This window comes from Balaenoptera ricei, chromosome 11 (genome assembly GCF_028023285.1).
Source record: "Balaenoptera ricei isolate mBalRic1 chromosome 11, mBalRic1.hap2, whole genome shotgun sequence".
Lineage (NCBI taxonomy): Eukaryota > Metazoa > Chordata > Mammalia > Artiodactyla > Balaenopteridae > Balaenoptera > Balaenoptera ricei.
In genome coordinates this window covers 65,550,394-65,567,875 of record NC_082649.1, presented here as the reverse complement: position 1 = coordinate 65,567,875, position 17,482 = coordinate 65,550,394, and the positions used below count along the sequence as shown (strand labels likewise).

The 17,482-nt window shown below is 44.0% G+C and overlaps 1 protein-coding gene across 3 annotated transcripts in view; it reads left to right on the top strand.

Moving 5' to 3' along the window:
- The window catches only part of LTF (lactotransferrin), a 47,012-nt gene extending 39,775 nt beyond the window's left edge, over window positions 1-7,237 (top strand). For all 3 annotated transcript variants that reach the window (XM_059939429.1, XM_059939428.1, XM_059939427.1), the window contains exons 14-17: window positions 1,956-2,023; window positions 4,030-4,214; window positions 5,331-5,520; window positions 7,033-7,237. In XM_059939429.1, coding sequence (XP_059795412.1) covers window positions 1,956-2,023; window positions 4,030-4,214; window positions 5,331-5,520; window positions 7,033-7,130 — 541 coding nt within the window. In that variant the 3' untranslated portion in view covers window positions 7,131-7,237. The remainder of the gene's footprint in view (window positions 1-1,955; window positions 2,024-4,029; window positions 4,215-5,330; window positions 5,521-7,032) is intronic.
- The last annotated feature ends 10,245 nt before the right edge of the window (window positions 7,238-17,482 follow it).

The following is a 17,482-nucleotide window of genomic DNA, read 5'->3' as shown; positions in this document are numbered from 1 at the left end:
ATTCGGAGACCTAGGTGGAGACACTTTGTCCTGAGGGTAGCTATTCTGACAAACTTGAACTCAGAGGTTACATACACCTTTAAGGTAGGAGTGAACCAGAAGTAACTTCCACCCCACTCCCAGGAGGCTTCAGGTTGCCTGGATGCTGAGGAAAACAGGGAGGAAAATACATGTCATCCCTGAAAAATTGAAACCATGGGCCAGCTCTTGCATGGATTTGCAGCTCCAACTTGTGTCCCCTAGGATGGTCCAGAAATTCTCAACTCATAATTTTTTAAAAAGTGGTCTCAGACTAGCGCTCCCTTTAGGAATCTGTCTGGAAGACAGCATCTTCAGTTTAAGCCTCAAATACTGCTCAGAAGTACTCTATCGGTAACAATGAGCAGGACACAGTAAAAAGTAATTATAACAATGTGAAACAAACACACAGCGGAAAAGTTGCTGGAAGCAAAAAACAGCAGAATAAACAGGTTAGTATTTTTAAAAAGGAATAAATAGAACTTCTAGAAAGGAATAAAATTACAGCAACTGAAGTTTGCTATATAATTGACCAGTTTAACAGATTAAGCATAGCTAAAAAGAGAAGTAGCGATGTGGAAATATGTGAAAAAAAATTATGCAGAATGTAACATAGAAAGACAGAAAATCAAGCAAATTCAGAAATTTAAAAGCATTAATCCATTGTCTTCTAAAGCTAGAGTTTCTGTTGAGAAATCTGGTACCATTTTTCGATCCCTGATTCTTTGTATATGACATTTTTTCTTCTTGAAAAGAATTTTTTTTTTTGAGTTTTCAACAATTTATTTTTGGCTTCCTAATCCTGAGAGAGAAGCTTTAGAAGGCTCATGAGGTGTCTTAGACAAACAGGTCTACAGAAATAATATTTTGTGAAGAGTAAATAAATCAGACACATATGTTTTATATTTCTCTCTGAATTTACAGAGATTTAACTATGAATGAAAAATACTCTTTAGGAAAAATGAGTTTTGTGTTTCGTCCAATGTAAAATGCTTTGAAAACTATTTCTGTGAAAAGTTTTTGATTTAAAGAAATAAAATAAAAAATAGTTCTAAAAATTATTTTTAGATCTCCCTCCAGTGTTCTGAAACTTCACAATGGTATTTCTTCAGTGGGTCTTCTTTTAATTCATCGGATTGGGCATATATATTTACACTGCATGTATATAGGCTCTATCTAGTCCTGCTGTTCTCAGCTACTTTCAGTGGTGCCTAGTACTTCTAATTGTTGAGTCTTTCTGGAGTTCTGCCGTGCACATCAGCTTTCTCCTGAGCGCCCCCCACTTCCAACTTATGTCACAGCTTTCTTTGCTCTTTTGGGTCAATTACTGCTCACCCATTTGATCTCTACTTCCAAACGTTGCCATTATTATCTTCTCTCTTTCCCTCTTGCCTTCCTCTGGCTCATAGATATATGGCTTTAAAAGAAATCTCATTCATGTCATTTTATTGGAATTTTAGAAGGAGGGAAGGTACCCATATATCTTCAATCTACCATTTTAAACTCTAAGTTCCTGGAAATATTTGCCTTTATCTTTTCTATGTTTACTTCCATGTTTCAGTTTTTGGAATGTGTATTATGAATATTTATGAAAACTCTAATAGTTTTTCTTCTCTGGCAATGTTTTTTTTTTTTTTTTTGGCTGTGCTGGGTCTTCGTTGCTGCACGCGGGCTTTCTCTAGTTGCGGCAGGCGGGGGCTACTCTTCGTTGCGGTGTGCGGGCTTCTCATTGCGGTGGCTTCTCTTGCTGCGGAGCATGGGCTTTAGGCGCGCAGGCTCAGTAGTTGTGGCTCACAGGCTTAGTTGCTCCGCGGCACATGGGATCTTCCCGGACCAGGGCTCAAACCCATGTCCCCTGCATTGGCAGGCAGATTCTGAACCACTGTACCACCAGGGAAGCCCCTCTGGCAATGTTTTTATTCTCTGAAACATTTTAGGTGCCTGGCTGAGGACGCTGGGGATGTTGCATTTGTGAAAGATGTCACTGTCTTGGAGAATACTAACGGTAGGTAAAGATGTTTCCCTTTCCCCTTCAAAGAAGAATCTTTGCCATCACGACACAGATTACTATTCAGATTTGCAATTGGAAATTATTATAATCTTTTCCAGATTTGGATCAAATTAATTCTAAAATACTTTACCTCAGTATGCAACATAGTAACATCTATAGGTGTCACATTGATTTTGAAACCAAATTTCCTCTCTCCCTCTCTCTCTCTCCCTCTGTCACACACACACGTGCACACGCACGCACGCACACACACACACACACACACACCCCAGCCATACTCAGGGGCAACTATCTCCCTGGCTCTGTCTAGTCAGCCACAGAAGCACACCATCTTCCTGTCTCAGCCTATCGGAAACTGAATGTGGATGATACATGAAAAAAAAATTTGGACGTATGCAGGTTAAATTTCCCCTTTTAAACAAGGGAGTAGGAGCGTTTATTCAGCCCATGTGAGCCCTCAGTGTGGAAACTCCTTGGGGGTTAATGAGGACAAAATCATAGGCAGATGCAGATGATAGAAGGTAAAATCCCCCAGCCAATAGAGGAATAGTCACTCTCTCTTCTGACCTCTGGTGAAAATACTAATTACCAAGTTTAAGACTCCCAGCGGTGTGCTGCCTTCCAAACCGCACCTCTCTCCTTACCCGCTGCACTTAGCCCTCCACGCCCCCACAGAGGGCTTGCCACTTCCCCCCTCAAAGGGGCTGCTTCCACTTTCTGCCTCTTCCCTTCAGTGACAGCCACAGCCAGAGCCACTCCTCCAAGTCCCCGGGGAGAGCGATAGAGGCCAGACATGTAAATCTGGGGTGATCTCAGTATCGAATGGACAAAGCCAAGAGAATGCAGGAAGTCTTTTCTTGAGGGGACAGGGCAAAAGGAGAGAAGCAGCCTCCTGACCACGAAAGCTACATTTGCACACACACAGGCATACCTGTGTACAATTACATTTCGAATTCAGGAACCATGAATCTAAGTGATCTCCAGGGATCAGATGGGTGGCAAATTTAGTTTTAAGCTTCTCTGGGATTTCACAACTGTATTTTATCGGAATTGACTGAAAGCATATTTGATAAACCCATAGACGTTCCTATCCTTCCTCTGGTTACACTAAGAGCATTGGAATATGAAAGGAAACAATTTCTTCTTCTTCTTCTTTTTTTTTTTTTAAATACTTATTTATTTAATTTATTTATTTGGCTGAGCCAGTTCTTAGTTGCGGCACATGGGATCTTCGTTGCGGCATGCAGGATCTAGCTCCCTGACCAGGGATCGAACCTGGGCCCCCTGCCTTGGGAGCTGGTAGTCTTACCCACTGGACCACCAGGGAAGTCCCAACAATTTCTTCTTGAACACAAACCAGCAATTCTTTTTCTGGAACTCACTGGAAAATATGGCATACATGGAGGGTTTTCTTTTAAAGAAATGTAACAGCTTTATGGAGATACAATTTACATACTCCAAAATCCACCCATTCAGAGTGTAGATTCAATGGGATTCAGTGATCTCCAGCACATTCAAAGTTGTGCAGCTGCCAACAGAATCCAATTCTAGAACATTCACAAAACCCCTTAAAGAAACCCTGCACCTATTATCAGTCGCTTCCCCACTCCCCCAGAGCTGGCAACCATCAATTCACTTTCTGTCTCCATAGATTTGCGTATTCAGGACATTTCACATAAATGGAATCCTACGATATGTGATCTTTTGTGACTGGCTTCTTTTACTTAGCGTAATGTTTTCAAGGTTCATCCACGTTGCAGCGTGTGTCAGAACTTGACTCCTTTTCATTGCTGAGTAATACTCCATCGTGAGGATATGGCACTAATGCTTGATATGTTTGAAGTTTGTGTATCTTGTGGAGCTTTATTTGCTCTCCTTCACATCACTGCAACCCCACTGTGTGCATTTCAAGAGGCCGGTGGATGGTCACAGCCACCCGGAAAGGATGCTTTGACTCAGAGGGGCAGCCGTGGCTGATGCTGCCTTCTTTATATCTCCAGGAGAGAACACTGCAGCCTGGGCTAGGAACTTGGATCGGGAGGACTTTAGGTTGCTGTGTCTCGATGGCACCAGGAAGCCTGTGACAGAGGCTCAGAGCTGCCACCTGGCTGTGGCCCCAAATCATGCCGTGGTATCTCGGAGCGATAAGGCAGCACACGTGGAACAGGTGCTGCTCCTCCAACAGGTATGGGTCACCAGGGCCTCCTGCAGGGGGCTCCTGTTAGGTGCGGCGATCACAGAGCTCAGGGAATCCACCCATCGCCAGCCTTTCTGTCCCGTCCCTCTGCTTGAAGCTGGTGGTGAGAGTATTTGCTCCACGCTGGGGGGCTGCCCTGAGTCTCATGGCCCTGGATGTGTGCTCACTGCCTGGCTGGGAGATGCTTTCTCTCCTTGAGCCTCCTGTTGTTCTTCAGGCAAATGAGGGAGGCGACTGAGCCTTCCTCCCATAGCCAGGTAGAGAGTGGTTTGCTCTGCTGATGTTTCCAGAGCCCGGGCCGACTGGGGATGTTCTAGACCGGGCCCCTGCATTTGTAATCTCTAAAAACAACAAACCCAGAACTTGTATAGATTTAAGGCTATCCACGTGAAGTGGTTTGAAGGAAATCCTATAATTTCCTTGAAGTCTGGGATTCTCTATTAGGACATCCAGCTCTGTATTAAAATGGCACGTTTCTAGATGTGCGTTAAAGACAGTGGCCCTAGAATGTAAAAATAGGCACAATAACTAGCATTTATGGAGCCCCCACTGTGCACACTCACAGGTGCTGGTAAGAGGTCTGCTGCCATGCAGGTGCTTGGTTCTTGCAGCTCACCTCTGTGGGAGCCCTGGGCATGGAGGAGGAACCATGTCCAAGGGAGGCTAAGTGACCTGCCCAAGGCAATGACCGGGTCCGTGGCAGAGAGGATTTCCAATGCAGTCTGCCTCTCTGGGAGAGCTGGCCTATTAGAATGCTAGAGGTGATTACTTTGGGGATGGATCTCAAAATCCTCAGCTGTCACCTAGTCACACACAAGAGGTTCTAAGGGAAGAGGCCACAGATGAAAAAGAAAGGCAAGATGGCGGGAGGTGAGATCAGAAGTGGTGAGGGGCCTGGGCACTGGGCTGGGGTGTGGAGCAGGGGGACATGGGGCAGGGGAAGACTAAGCCAGGACAGTGGAGTGATTCCAGAACTTAGCTCCTTTTGCCCCACGGTTTTCCTATGGCTGATCCTGTGCAGAAGAAATGCCCTTGGCCTCCCCGAATCCATAACCTCTCCTGTTTTCCTCCGCTGCTCTCTTACTGTCTGCCCTTTTGACACAGGCTCAGTTTGGGAAAAATGGAAAAGACTGCCCGGGCAAGTTTTGCTTGTTCCAGTCTGAAACCAAAAACCTTCTGTTCAATGACAACACTGAGTGTCTGGCCAAACTCGGAGGCAAAACAACATATGAAAAATATTTGGGACCAGAGTATGTCACGGCCATTGCTAACCTGAAAAAATGCTCAACCTCCCGTAAGTGGAACATAGGTAGCATCACTGGGAAACCACCGCAGGTGAAGGTCAAGGTTGGAGGGCCAAACATTCTAGGGATGAAGCGGGTATAAAAACATTAAGGCAATACAATGTCTCTATACTGTGGGAAATTACACTCTCATTGATGAGGTGAAAGAATTAGAGAATAAAATAAAGCAGTAGTAATATGCTAAATTTTTATAATGCTGATAGCGACTGTAAATATATATATGTATGTATATACTTACACACAGAGGTATACATATATATACATATATATTGAGAAATGACAAATTCTGGTTTCTAGGCAGTTACCGTAAGTACTAACCGTAGAGAATACAAATTCTCAAAGAACATTTTAGCCAGGAAAATGTATTGACAATAATTTAACTCTTTAAAAACATATATATTGAGAAATGACAAATTCTGGTTTCTAGGCAGTTACCGTAAGTACTAACCGTAGAGAATAAAACATTTTAGCCAGGAAAATGTATTGACAATAATTTAATTCTTTAAAAACATTTAGAAGACATAGCAGAGTGTTGTAAGCCTCCAGGCAATGATTCTTGAGTTTCGGCAAGTTTTGCCTCCTCTGTGCACTGGTGTCATCTGGGTTCCTATTCCTGGTCCCTCACCAGGGGAGTTGGAGGCATTGGTGGGTGTTGTGTGGTGGTCCAGGGGTTGGGGAAGGGCTGAGAATCTCTATATCGGTGGTTCTCAACCGGGGATGATTTTGCCCCTGAGGCATTTGGCCATGCCGGGAGGTATTTTTAATTCTCATGATATAGGGGGTGCTCTTGGCATCTGTGCTACTAAACAGAGCACAGAACAGCCTTCGCAACAAAGAATTCCCCAGCCCCAAATGTCAAGAGTGCCAAGGTTGAGAAACCCTGCTATTTCCACGGACATCTCAGGGAATTGTGATGCAGGTGGATCTAGGGCTACACTTAGAAATTGCGCTGCAGGGCTACTCTTGTGAGCAGCCCGCTCAGGATTGCACAGATGGTACACCCCTTGAGGGCAGGGCTTATCTGTCTGTGTTGAATCCCCAGCACTTAACACAGAGGCTCACACAAAGCCAGTGCTCAGGAGGGATTCACGGATGAATGAGTGAATGAGTAGGTGGATATTACTGCAAGCAGATTTGCATGAAGATGATCAATTGCTCACATTCCAGAACAAATTCGAGGACCATCAATACCTTGTGAACTTGAGAGTGTGACAGCTGATTCACCTGGAGACAAGTGGGTGGCAGCTGTGTCACTCAGGCCAGAGCAGGGAATCTCGCAGCTTGATAAGGACCAGAGCTTTTGTGTGCTCCCTTGGGTCCTGTAGCTCTTAGCAGGATGGACAGTGGGGAAATGTGGGGATGGCAAGCCTTGACCTACAGTGGTGGGAGAAGGGCAGAGGAAAGTTTGTTTTAGTGTCCTCTTTGATTGATGTATTGATTCAAAAAAAAAAAAAAAAAAAAGGAATCAGTTTCTGAATCTCCTGCTTTGCTGTGTCCCACAGCGCTTCTGGAAGCCTGCGCCTTCCTGACGAGGTCAAACCCGAAAAGAAGCTGCCCCGCCTCCCCGGGGGCCTCAGCCCCTCCCTGCTTCCAGCCCTGATCCTTCTTCTCCCTTCCTCTCCCTTCCTGAGGGCGAGCTCATCAGTTTTCACAGATCCCTGCTATCATCTTAACAAGAAATAAAATTAGAAATGCTGTTGATTTTCATTCCCTATAAAGTGCCATTCATCTTTTCTAGAATTTCATACTGAAATCATGTGTCTGACCAAACACCTGCCCAGTGGAACCTTTCCTTCCCTGTATTCCCGGTCCCACTCCCACTCTTTCCGGCAGTTTTGGGCTTAGTGCCTGATGGTCTGGAGTCTAAGGTCAGGCCAAGCAACTCTTTTCCTCAAGGACACCTGTTGGTCCCTCATATAGTTGTCTGTGTGTGTGTGTGTGTGTGTGTGTGTGTGTGTGTGTGTGTGTGTGTTTGAGTGTGTATGTGCATGTGTGTGTGTGTTTCTAAGGCGGGGGAAGGAATAGAGAGTAGGAATCAAGGGATTAGTGGAAGAAGCTGGGTATCAAGAAGATTTATGAGTATTTGCTATTTTAAGTAAACAGCATCAGGTGTAGTAAATGTACAAATACAGACATAGGAAAATGTGGAATACAGTGGGCCCTCCATGTCCATGGGTTACACATCCTTGAATTCAACCAACTGAGGATTGAAAATATTTGAAAACAAATTACAGAAAGTTCCAGAAAGCAAAACTTGAATTTGCAATTTACATTGTATTAGGTATGATAAGTAGTCCAGAGATGATTTAAAATATATGGGAGGACATGCATAGGTTATATGCAAATACCATGCCATTTTATATAAGGGACTGGAGCATCCTTGGATTTTGGCATCCACAGGGTGTCCTGGAACCAATCCCTGCAAATACTGAGGTACAGGGGACAACTGTACATCTATCCCTTGGCCTTATTGGCCCTCAACCTCCGGTTAACCTCTGGTCACCAGTTTATTCCCACTTTTCTCAGCCAAGCTCTTTAAAGCGTGGTCAAAGAGGGCTGCCTTCACTTCAGCAAATCAGGTGGGTGTTTGGGTCATTCTCTCTTCACCCCACTGTAGTTTGATTCTAACCTGTTCACTCCCTTGAAGCGGTTCTGGAATAGGTCAGCCCCACCTTCCCAAATGGCCAAGCTTAGTAGGGTTCACATCTCTTTTCCCTGAGCCCCTTACTATCTCTGATCCTGTGGACATGTGCTCCTTGAAGTTCTGTTTCCTCAGGTTTCATGCTGCTCCTCCTTCCTTTTTCTGCCTTTTTGAAGGTCCATGCTTTGTCCTTTAAGTGTGTTCCCCATAGTTTTCTTCTGCAGAGTTTCAATTCTGACCCACTCTCTTGATGCCAGGGAAGGGAATTAAGAGAGAACCAAATGGCTGGGTTTTAGCTGCTAATGCACAGACTCTTCCCACCAGTAAACAGGGCCCATTGGGGTCCTACCTTAGATTAGTAACTCTTCCCTGAGAAAGGATCATTTTCCTGTTTTTAGTATTTCCAATGGCTCATTGGACTCAACAGGCAAACCTGCATCAACCAGGGTGAATCTTCCCTTTCAAAGGCCCAGAGAAGACAAGAATGGCCAGCATTGACCAGTATCAATGAGATAGGCAGGCATAGCACAGGGAGATCAGCTCAGTGCTTTGTGACCATCTAGAGGATGCAAGAGAGAGGGGCTATGGGGATATATGTATACGTATAGCTGATTCACTTTGTTATACAGCAGAAACTAACACAACACTGTAAAGCAGTTATACTCCAATGAAGATGTTAAAAAAAATGAGATAGGCAGTTCTGCTGCTGCCTGCAGAAGCCTCTGAAATCTGTCAGGAAAGAAAGATCGGGACATTAATTACGGTCCCATAATCCTAGAATGAAAACTCCCTTTTTTGCTACTTTGAATTATGGCCCAGATATGTAGTCCAGCCTCACTAGTAAACTAGAAGTTTACTGAGGGAGCAACATTTGATGGTGTAGCCATATTAGTCATAATACCAGCAAGATAAAACATAATATTTGAACTGTATAAACCTTCTTGTATAAATAAGATACTTAGGTGAAATTAAAGGCCCATGAAATCCCCTTTTCTGGCTGAAATAAAAATTTCAAAATCTAACATCACTGTATCCATTATCTCATGCTAAGTTATGTCAATGTCTTACACAACAAAGGTTTGTTTCTGTCTCACGGTCATACCTGTCATGGGTCATCAGTGGCTCTGTTGTTCATCTCTTTATTCTGAGACCCAGGCTGAACCAGCAGCCCCTGCCTGGGGCACATTGGCCTGTAGACAGAGGGGGAAATAAAAGAGAGATGGAGGCAACACACAATAACTCTTAAAGCTTCCTTCTAGGAGAGGCCATATCATTTCCATCATTTCATCGCCCAAAGCAAGTCAGGCGGCCGTAGCATCAATGAGGGGGGTCTTTGGTCCCGCATCCTTTCACCCTGACACTGAATTGAGTGTGGGGCTGTGTTTGGTGTCCCTGCTTTTACTTCCTCAGACCTCAAGTTCCTTACAGTCTTCAAGGAAAGCTTGCATTCTGCGCGGTCCCCACTCTAAGCTTTTTTCCTGCCCAACACAGATTTTAACAACCACCAATTGTAATACATTTCAGCAGATTCCACTTCAGATTGTACTGAATTAGTGTTTCCTCAATTTTCTGGAAAATATTCTTGCCTGTAGTTATCCCATGTGGACTATTCCTGGAGGCTAATTCTTTACTCACTTGAAACTCACCACTGATTTCTCAAATAGACAATAGTTAACAGCATCTGTAACATCTGTTTACTCATCAAAAGCCAAGGAAAGCCACTCCAAATCATTTGTCTTATTTCTTAGTTGACTACTGATATTGTTCCCAATGTTTTCAGCTCTTTAAGCAAGAGTTGTCAGTGAAAGGCTAAAGTCTTAAGTTAATTTTCTCTGGGCACATTTGTTTCCAGCTGCAATCAAACATGATTTTATTAACTCAGCATAGTTAAATAGCTTTTCTTGCTTGGCTAACAAATGAGCTATTTAGAAAGTTACTTTGCTTGCAGCCTTATTTCATTTTTTGTTTTGAAGATTTTTTTTTTTTTTTTTTTGCCGTGCTGCACAACTTGTGGGATCTCAGTTCCCCCACCAAAGATTGAACCCAGGCCCACGGCAGTGAAAGTGCCAAGTCCTAACCATGGGACCTCCAGGGAAGTCCCTTGAAGAAATTCTGTTGTGATGAAATATTTCACTTTAAAATTTCTAATTTTCCTGACCATTTTTTCCCCTACGAGTTTGGAATAGTGCAATGAATGCTTAGTCTGGAAATGTCAACACATGTTGTATTCTTTTAGCACAACTATAGTTTCATTGCATAATAAATACAGTGCTTTGTCATCTAATTTGATAACAAAATAATCCACAATCCATAGTGTCTTATTAGTGTGACATTCAAAATTCACTTTTCTCTTCTTTGCTTGTTTTAACATGATGAATATGCACTGGTAATAAAAATTTTAAAAAATGTGGTTTGGCTCTATGTGTATAAAGATAAACTGTTCTCTCTACTTACAACACTTATATTTTTTATATTGAACTAGAGTTGATTTACAATGTTGTGTTAATTTCTGCTGTACAGCAAAGTGATTCAGTTATATATTCTTTTTCATATTCTTTTCCATTATGGTTTATCACAGGATACTGAATATAGTTCCCTGTGCTATACAGTAGGACCTTGTTGTTTATCCATTCTATAGATAATAGTTTGTATCTGCTAATCCCAAACTCCCAATTCATCCCTCTCCCATTCCCCTCCCCCTTGGCAACCACAAGTCTGTTCTCTATGTCTATCTACTCACAACACTTATGACACCAAATATGTGTGGGTTTTCTACACCAAACAATTCTCTAATTCTCTGTGGACACCAACTGGGTTTCCTGCAAGTCAGTTCGATTCTGACACGAACCACTTGGAGTTAACACAGACCCCCAAGGTTAAGGGCTCAGGCCCACAAGACTGCCCTCTTTCTTCAGACGCCAATCACAAGTAGTGGGTTCCCAGGTTACCTATACTTTTGTCCAACTTGGCTGTAAACTGGGGAATCCCACGACCCCCTTCTCAGGTTTGATAATTTGCTATAATGGCTCACAGAACCCACGGAAACACTTTACTTATTGTTACCTATTTATATTAAAGGATGGTATAAAAGATAGAAAAAGAATAGCCGGATGAAGAGGTACATAGGCTAAGGTCTGGAAGGGTCTAGAGCATAGGAGCTTCTGTCCCCGTGGAGTTGGGGTGTGCCACTCTTCCAGTACATGAATGTGTTCACTTAACCAAGAAGCTCTCTGAATCCTGTAGTTTAGGGTTTGTATGGAAGTTTCGTAACATAGACACAATTGACTAAGTCATTGACCATTGGTGATTATCCAGCCACCCTCCCATCCCTGGAAGTCAGGAAGCAGAGCTGAAAGTTCCAATCCTCTCATCACAGGGTTGGTTCTGGGAACAAGCTCCCATCCTGAAGCTATCTAGGGAAGCACCAAGAGTCACCTCATCAGCATACACTCAGGTCTGACTGAAACTCAGGTAGAGGGTGTATTATGAATAACAAAGGACACTCCTATCACCCCATCAGTCAGGGCTGAAGACCGGAGGTATATGTCTTATTGTATCACAACATCACAGTCTGGTACTTGAAATGCTATTGAATTATAACTGGCTGTAATTTACAATGCACCAAGCAGCAGTGGGAAGCCATGAGAGTGCCACAGACCATCTCTGTCACAACCACTGGACTCAGCCATTGTAGGGCAAAAGCAACCACTGGCAATACATATATAAATGAGTGTGGTCGTGTTCCAATAAAACTTTATTTTATTGAAAATAAAGTTTCTGAAATTCAACACTGAAGTTCGAATTTCATATAATTTTCATGTGTCATGAAATATTCTTATTTTGACTTTTTCCAACTATTAAAAAAAAAAAAGTAAACGCTACTCTTTGCGCATGCGCCCATCCCTTGGCTGCTGCTCTTTGTCCTGGCGTAGGAACATCCCTGGCTCCTTTCATCCATTCTTGCAAGGTGGGATCTGCCTCTGTCGGATGTGCAGGACCAGTTCCTGGAAGTGCTCTCGAAGTACAACGGGGACGACTCTTCCTTCCAACGCAACAGGTGTTCTGAGGCCTGGAGCTGCCCCGGAGCAGCTATACGTCCGCCGCGGTACCCCGGGCGCTCGGCCCCTGGTGCCGGGACTATCTGTTTCGCGGAGGAGTCCAAGCTGCTGCCTGCGCCTGCGCGGTGCGTTTGCGGAGTGTGGCGTTGCACGAGGGCTGCAAGGTACGCCCGCAGGCAGCTTCTCTAGCAGTGCGCGTTTAGTTTTGAGGGAAGAGCCACTACCCTGTGGTGCTGGGAGCTTCCTATCACATCACGTCAGGAGGAACGTCGTGTGTACTTAGGTCGTTGGGAAACGGACTGAGTCTGCATACTTTTTTCTCAGCTGTTAGCCATAGCGTATTCGGAATCATTTAGCCCGCCATTGTCTCCAGAAATAATTACAGGTTAGTCCTGAGTGGGAAAGAAGTGGCATGTGCTGCAGGACGTCTAGAGCAAAGTCGCAGCTCTGCTGCTGTGTGGCTGTATGACCTCGGATAAGTCCTTTACCTTCTCTGGGCTCAGCTTTGTAAGTAAAATGAGGGGTTGGGGCTTTTTCTCTCTACGACTCTCCTACAGATTGAGTCTGACCCCAGTCATGAGGGACCAGGAGAGAGGAGACTTTTAAAATTTGTACTTGGGGTCAGTCTTTTTTCTTTGTTTTTATCCAGACAAAATCAAAGTCAGTTTTGCCCTTCAACTTGGTCTTATGAACATTTCCGTTTGTGCAGTGGGGGTCAGAGAGGGTTCAGTGGACATTAATTTACCCTCCATGTAGGGTTGACAGGTGTTAACATTTTGATGTGTTTTCCTCCTTGCTGCTTTTGTATGCACCTGGTGTGTGTATGTGTGTGATTAAATTACTTGAATGTGAGTTGTGACTACGACATTTTCACTCCTAAATTCTTGAGCATGCATCCTCTAAGAATAGGGACATTCTCCCACATAATCGCAATTTTATTGTCACCCTTGAAAATGATAAGTATGTCATCTGACATTTTGTTTATAGTCATATTTTTCCGATTTTCTCTGGAATGTCTTTAAGCCTCTTTTTAAAGGAAGTGCTCCCATTACCCATTGGCAGTCAACTCCTCCTGCTTGCCTTTCCTCACAGGCATGAGTGTCACCTCTCTGGGGGAATAACAGCACCTGTGTTGGCTGGAGTCTCTCTCTTGGCCACCTCCTCATCCATCACCACGTCACGTCTCCTCTAGTCCATTTGGAGATGAATCCCACAGACTCTGCCTTGGAGTCCTTCAGAGACAAAAGAGTGGAGACAGTGAGTATGCATGCAGATAGTCATCCGCTGGAACCGGCGTGAGCTTGGGGACGGTTGTGTGCTTTGCAGAGGAGGGCGCGTCTGTTTGCACGGGGCAGCTGGGGACGGTCCTGAGCCATGGTGAGCAAGCAGGGTGCACACCCAGGAAGTGTGTGGCAGGTATTCTGCAAAGATGGACGCCTGAAAGAGCGTGTGGGCGGGGGCTCTGGTGGGATGGCTGTCCACAGACTCATAGCAAGACCGTTGAGCTGATATATGTATATGTACAGATGATTCACTTTGTTATAAAGCAGAAACTAACACACCATTGTAAAGCAATTATATTGCAATAAAGATGTTAAAAAAAAACAAAAAAAAAATTGTTGAGCTGACCACGTGGTTGAAGGCAGAGGAAAACACATTTTGTCATAGGTGATGTAAGCGAGATGGTCTGATCCTCCCCACCACTCCTTCAAACAAAGAAGCTGGGGCTGAGCCACATGTCCCCAGATCCTTTTGTCAACATAGCCATTTACCTGGAGCAGCTGCAGGAGGCTGACGTGGGGACGAGGAGGCCCATCACAACTGAAATTCAAGCACCATTAGGGTGCAGGCAGCATCTGTGGAGGGTGTGAGGAAACGTGGTGTGTGGGCAGCGTCCCGTGGGCCAGTCACTGTGCTGCTCACTAAGCCCTCATCCTGGCCAGCAGCCCTGTGAGGGGGGCTGTCTTATTCCCAGTTGTCTGAGGCACAGGGAGGCTAGATGGCCTGTGTTGGGTCCCACAGGAAGAGAGAGACACCCTTTCCTACCCTCTCCCAGAGCAGGCCTGGCAGGGGACTCCAGGGTGGTGACTCATGGCCCCGCTCATAGCTAAAGGCCACACCACAGGGAAAAATCAAAGGATTCAGAGTCTGAAATTTAGATCAAAGATTTTCTTCTGTTAGATGTGCCAGAGATGGTTCTTTGGCCAACTTTGCTTTTCACAGGGTCTGTAAATGGGTGGCTTAGGGGAGCAGCAATCCTTGGATCTGCCTTCCCCCAATCCTTTGGACTGTTGTGAAAAATCTGGTGCAATAATATACAGGAACTCACTCTATAAACCAAGTTCTGTAGACAAGCCAGGAAGTACTGGGTGGAGGAGAGGAAAGAGCGTGGGATTTGATATCAGAAAATGTCAAGCCCAGATTCTGACCCCTGAGAGCTGTGAGATTTAAGCCTCAGTTTCCACACTTGTAAAATGAGGCTGATGATAGTCAGTTTTCTTTGAAGGACTGTTATGTGGTGCAAATACGTCTGTGAAGGCAGTTGGTAAAGGATAAAGTCCTATTGAAATTCAGGCTTGGTGTGGGAGCCTAAGACCAGGGAAGGGTGAGCAGCTCTTAGGAGGGAGGGTAACTTGGGATGATGTGGCCACAGCACATTTGTAAAAAACAAAAAAGCAAGATTATTTGTTGCTTAACTGAAATTCAAAATTAACTGGGCATCCTGTATTTTTTTTTCAACTTCAGGTTTTATTGCTTTCTCATTTACTAAATCAGTCACGTTTACCATTTTAAAATTTGTTCCATTTGTACCCACAAATACATAAATTAAGATGAATCAGAGATTTCTCATGAGATTTCAGTCTTTCTCTCAAATGTCCCAAAACAGAATTATCTTGACCTGATAGGAAACTTTTTTTTTTGCATTAGAAAATAATTTATAGGCAAAAACAGAAACACTGTCAAATTTTCTTAAATATGCTAGCTACCTTCTCTTGGGCTTTTTACTGGTTGTTAGTTTTCTAATGCAATAGTTTGTAGAAAAGTGGAAAAGCATGTGTTATTTTTTAAATTGAAGTATCGTTGATTCACAATATTATTAGTTTCAAGTCCATAGCATAGTGATTCAGTATTTTTTTTTAATAAATTTATTTATTTTATTTATTTATTTTTGGCTGCATTGGGTCTTCGTTGCTGTGCGTGGGCTTTCTCTAGTTTTGGTGAGCGGGAGCTACTCTTCGTTGCGGTGCGCGGGCTTCTCATTGCGGTGGCTTCTCTTGTCGCGGAGCATGGGCTCAAGGCGCGCAGGCTTCAGTAGTTGTGGCTCGCGGGCTCTAGAGCGCAGGCTCAGTAGTTATGGCACACGGGCTTTGTTGCTCTGCAGCATGTGGGATCTTCCCAGACCAGGGCTTGAACCCGTGTCCCCTGCATTGGCAGGCGGATTCTTAACCACTGCGCCACCAGGGAAACCCACACAAGTTTATTTTCTATATCCATGAGTCTTTTTCTATTTTGCATGTACATTCATTTGTGTTATTTTCTAGATTCCACATATAAGTGATATCATACAGTATGTCTTTCTCTGTCTGACTTATTTCACGTAGCATAATATTCTGTAGTCCATCCACGTTTCTGCAAATGTCAGGATTTCATTCTTCTTTATGGCTGAGTATTATTCCATTGTGTGTGTGTATCCATTCATCTGATTTGCACTTGATAGGCACTTGGGCTGCTTTTATTGTAAATAGTGCAAGTATGAATCATTTTTATCTTTAGGACAACTGTCTTCTTCTTCTGACAGGGGAAGAAGACCTTGCTGGATTATCAGTGTTCCAAATATACTACTTATGTGTGTGGGCTATTGTAGCTGGATCAGCCATCACAAACTTTTGATTTTCAATAACCATTTCACTCTCAGTCACTGTAAGAGTTCATTCTCTATACGGTCCATGTTTTCATTCTGAAAATTCTGAAAGGGTTTTTTCTGTGAATTCATCACTGTGTCTATAAACATCCAAAAACGATGTCATTTTGCCTGAGGTTTCTGTCCCATATGTGGTAGAAGTGAATGGAGAGTCCAGACCTACTCATATCTGGTGAGTATGAGTGTGAAGAAGATATCTCTGTCCCTTCTCCTTCTCCTCTTTTCATATCTGCTGGGGTACTTTCAGCTGAGGTCTTGCTCTTGACTTGTGATGGTGTTTCTATTTGATATTTAATGTCATTCAGGGTGAGCCCTGTCTTACTCAGCTCAGGCTGTTACAACAAAATACCATAGACTGGGTGGCTTAAATAGCAGAAATTTATTTCTCACAGTACTCGAGGCTGGGAAGTCCAAGATCAAGGTGCCGGCATGGTGGGGTTTCTGGTGCAGGCTCTCTTCCTGGCTTGCAGATTGCTGCCTTCTTGCTGTGTCCTCACATGGTGTAGAGAGAGTGCAAGTTCTCTGGTGTCTCTTCTTATAAGGCACTAATCCCATCCTGAGGACTCCGCCTCATCTAAACCTAATTACCCTCCAAAGGTCCCATTTCCAAATACCATCTCACTGGGGCTTGGGCTTCAACATATGAATGTTTTGCGGGACACAGTTCATCCATAGCACCTGGTGAGGACATGGAAGAGCCAGTGACTGGTATAGACTGTGCTCCCTACAGGGTCTCCCCCAGGTGCCACCTCCTCCTCCTCCTTCCTCAGTGATGGAGGTGAGAGATTGTGGTCCACGGGCATCCTGTATTTCATCTGTCACCTCTCCTTGGGGTATGTAACAGAAGATGGGCACTGGATCGCCCCAGGCAAACTCTTATTGTGACGTTTTGTAGTCACAGGCAGTGAGGCCTGAGGTGTACGTTACACTGAAAAGGACAAAACATGCCTTGTGTTAAACATTTCTAGACATAATCGTACATTTGCTATTGTTAAATAGCAGAAAGTGCTAGAAACCTTGGGAGGCTCAGAGGTTGGGGGTATCTGGGGGCCTCAGGGGTATCTGGGGGCTTCGGGGGTGTGGCGAATAGCCAAGAAAACCCAGAGAACTTTCTACAGAGCAAGTCCCTTTTCCTCTTTTTATCCAGAGCCTCCAGCTAGCCATCTCTTTCAATTACCTGAAAGAAAATTTGCCTGATAAATTACTTTTGTGTGAATGGGTTGCTTCTAATTTGGAATGTGGTCCAGTTGGTTTTAAAAGTGCGTATTTGCTTTATGTGTTTTCTTGCCTGAATTTTAGAAGTTCGGCATGCTGGACAAAGCATAGGTTCT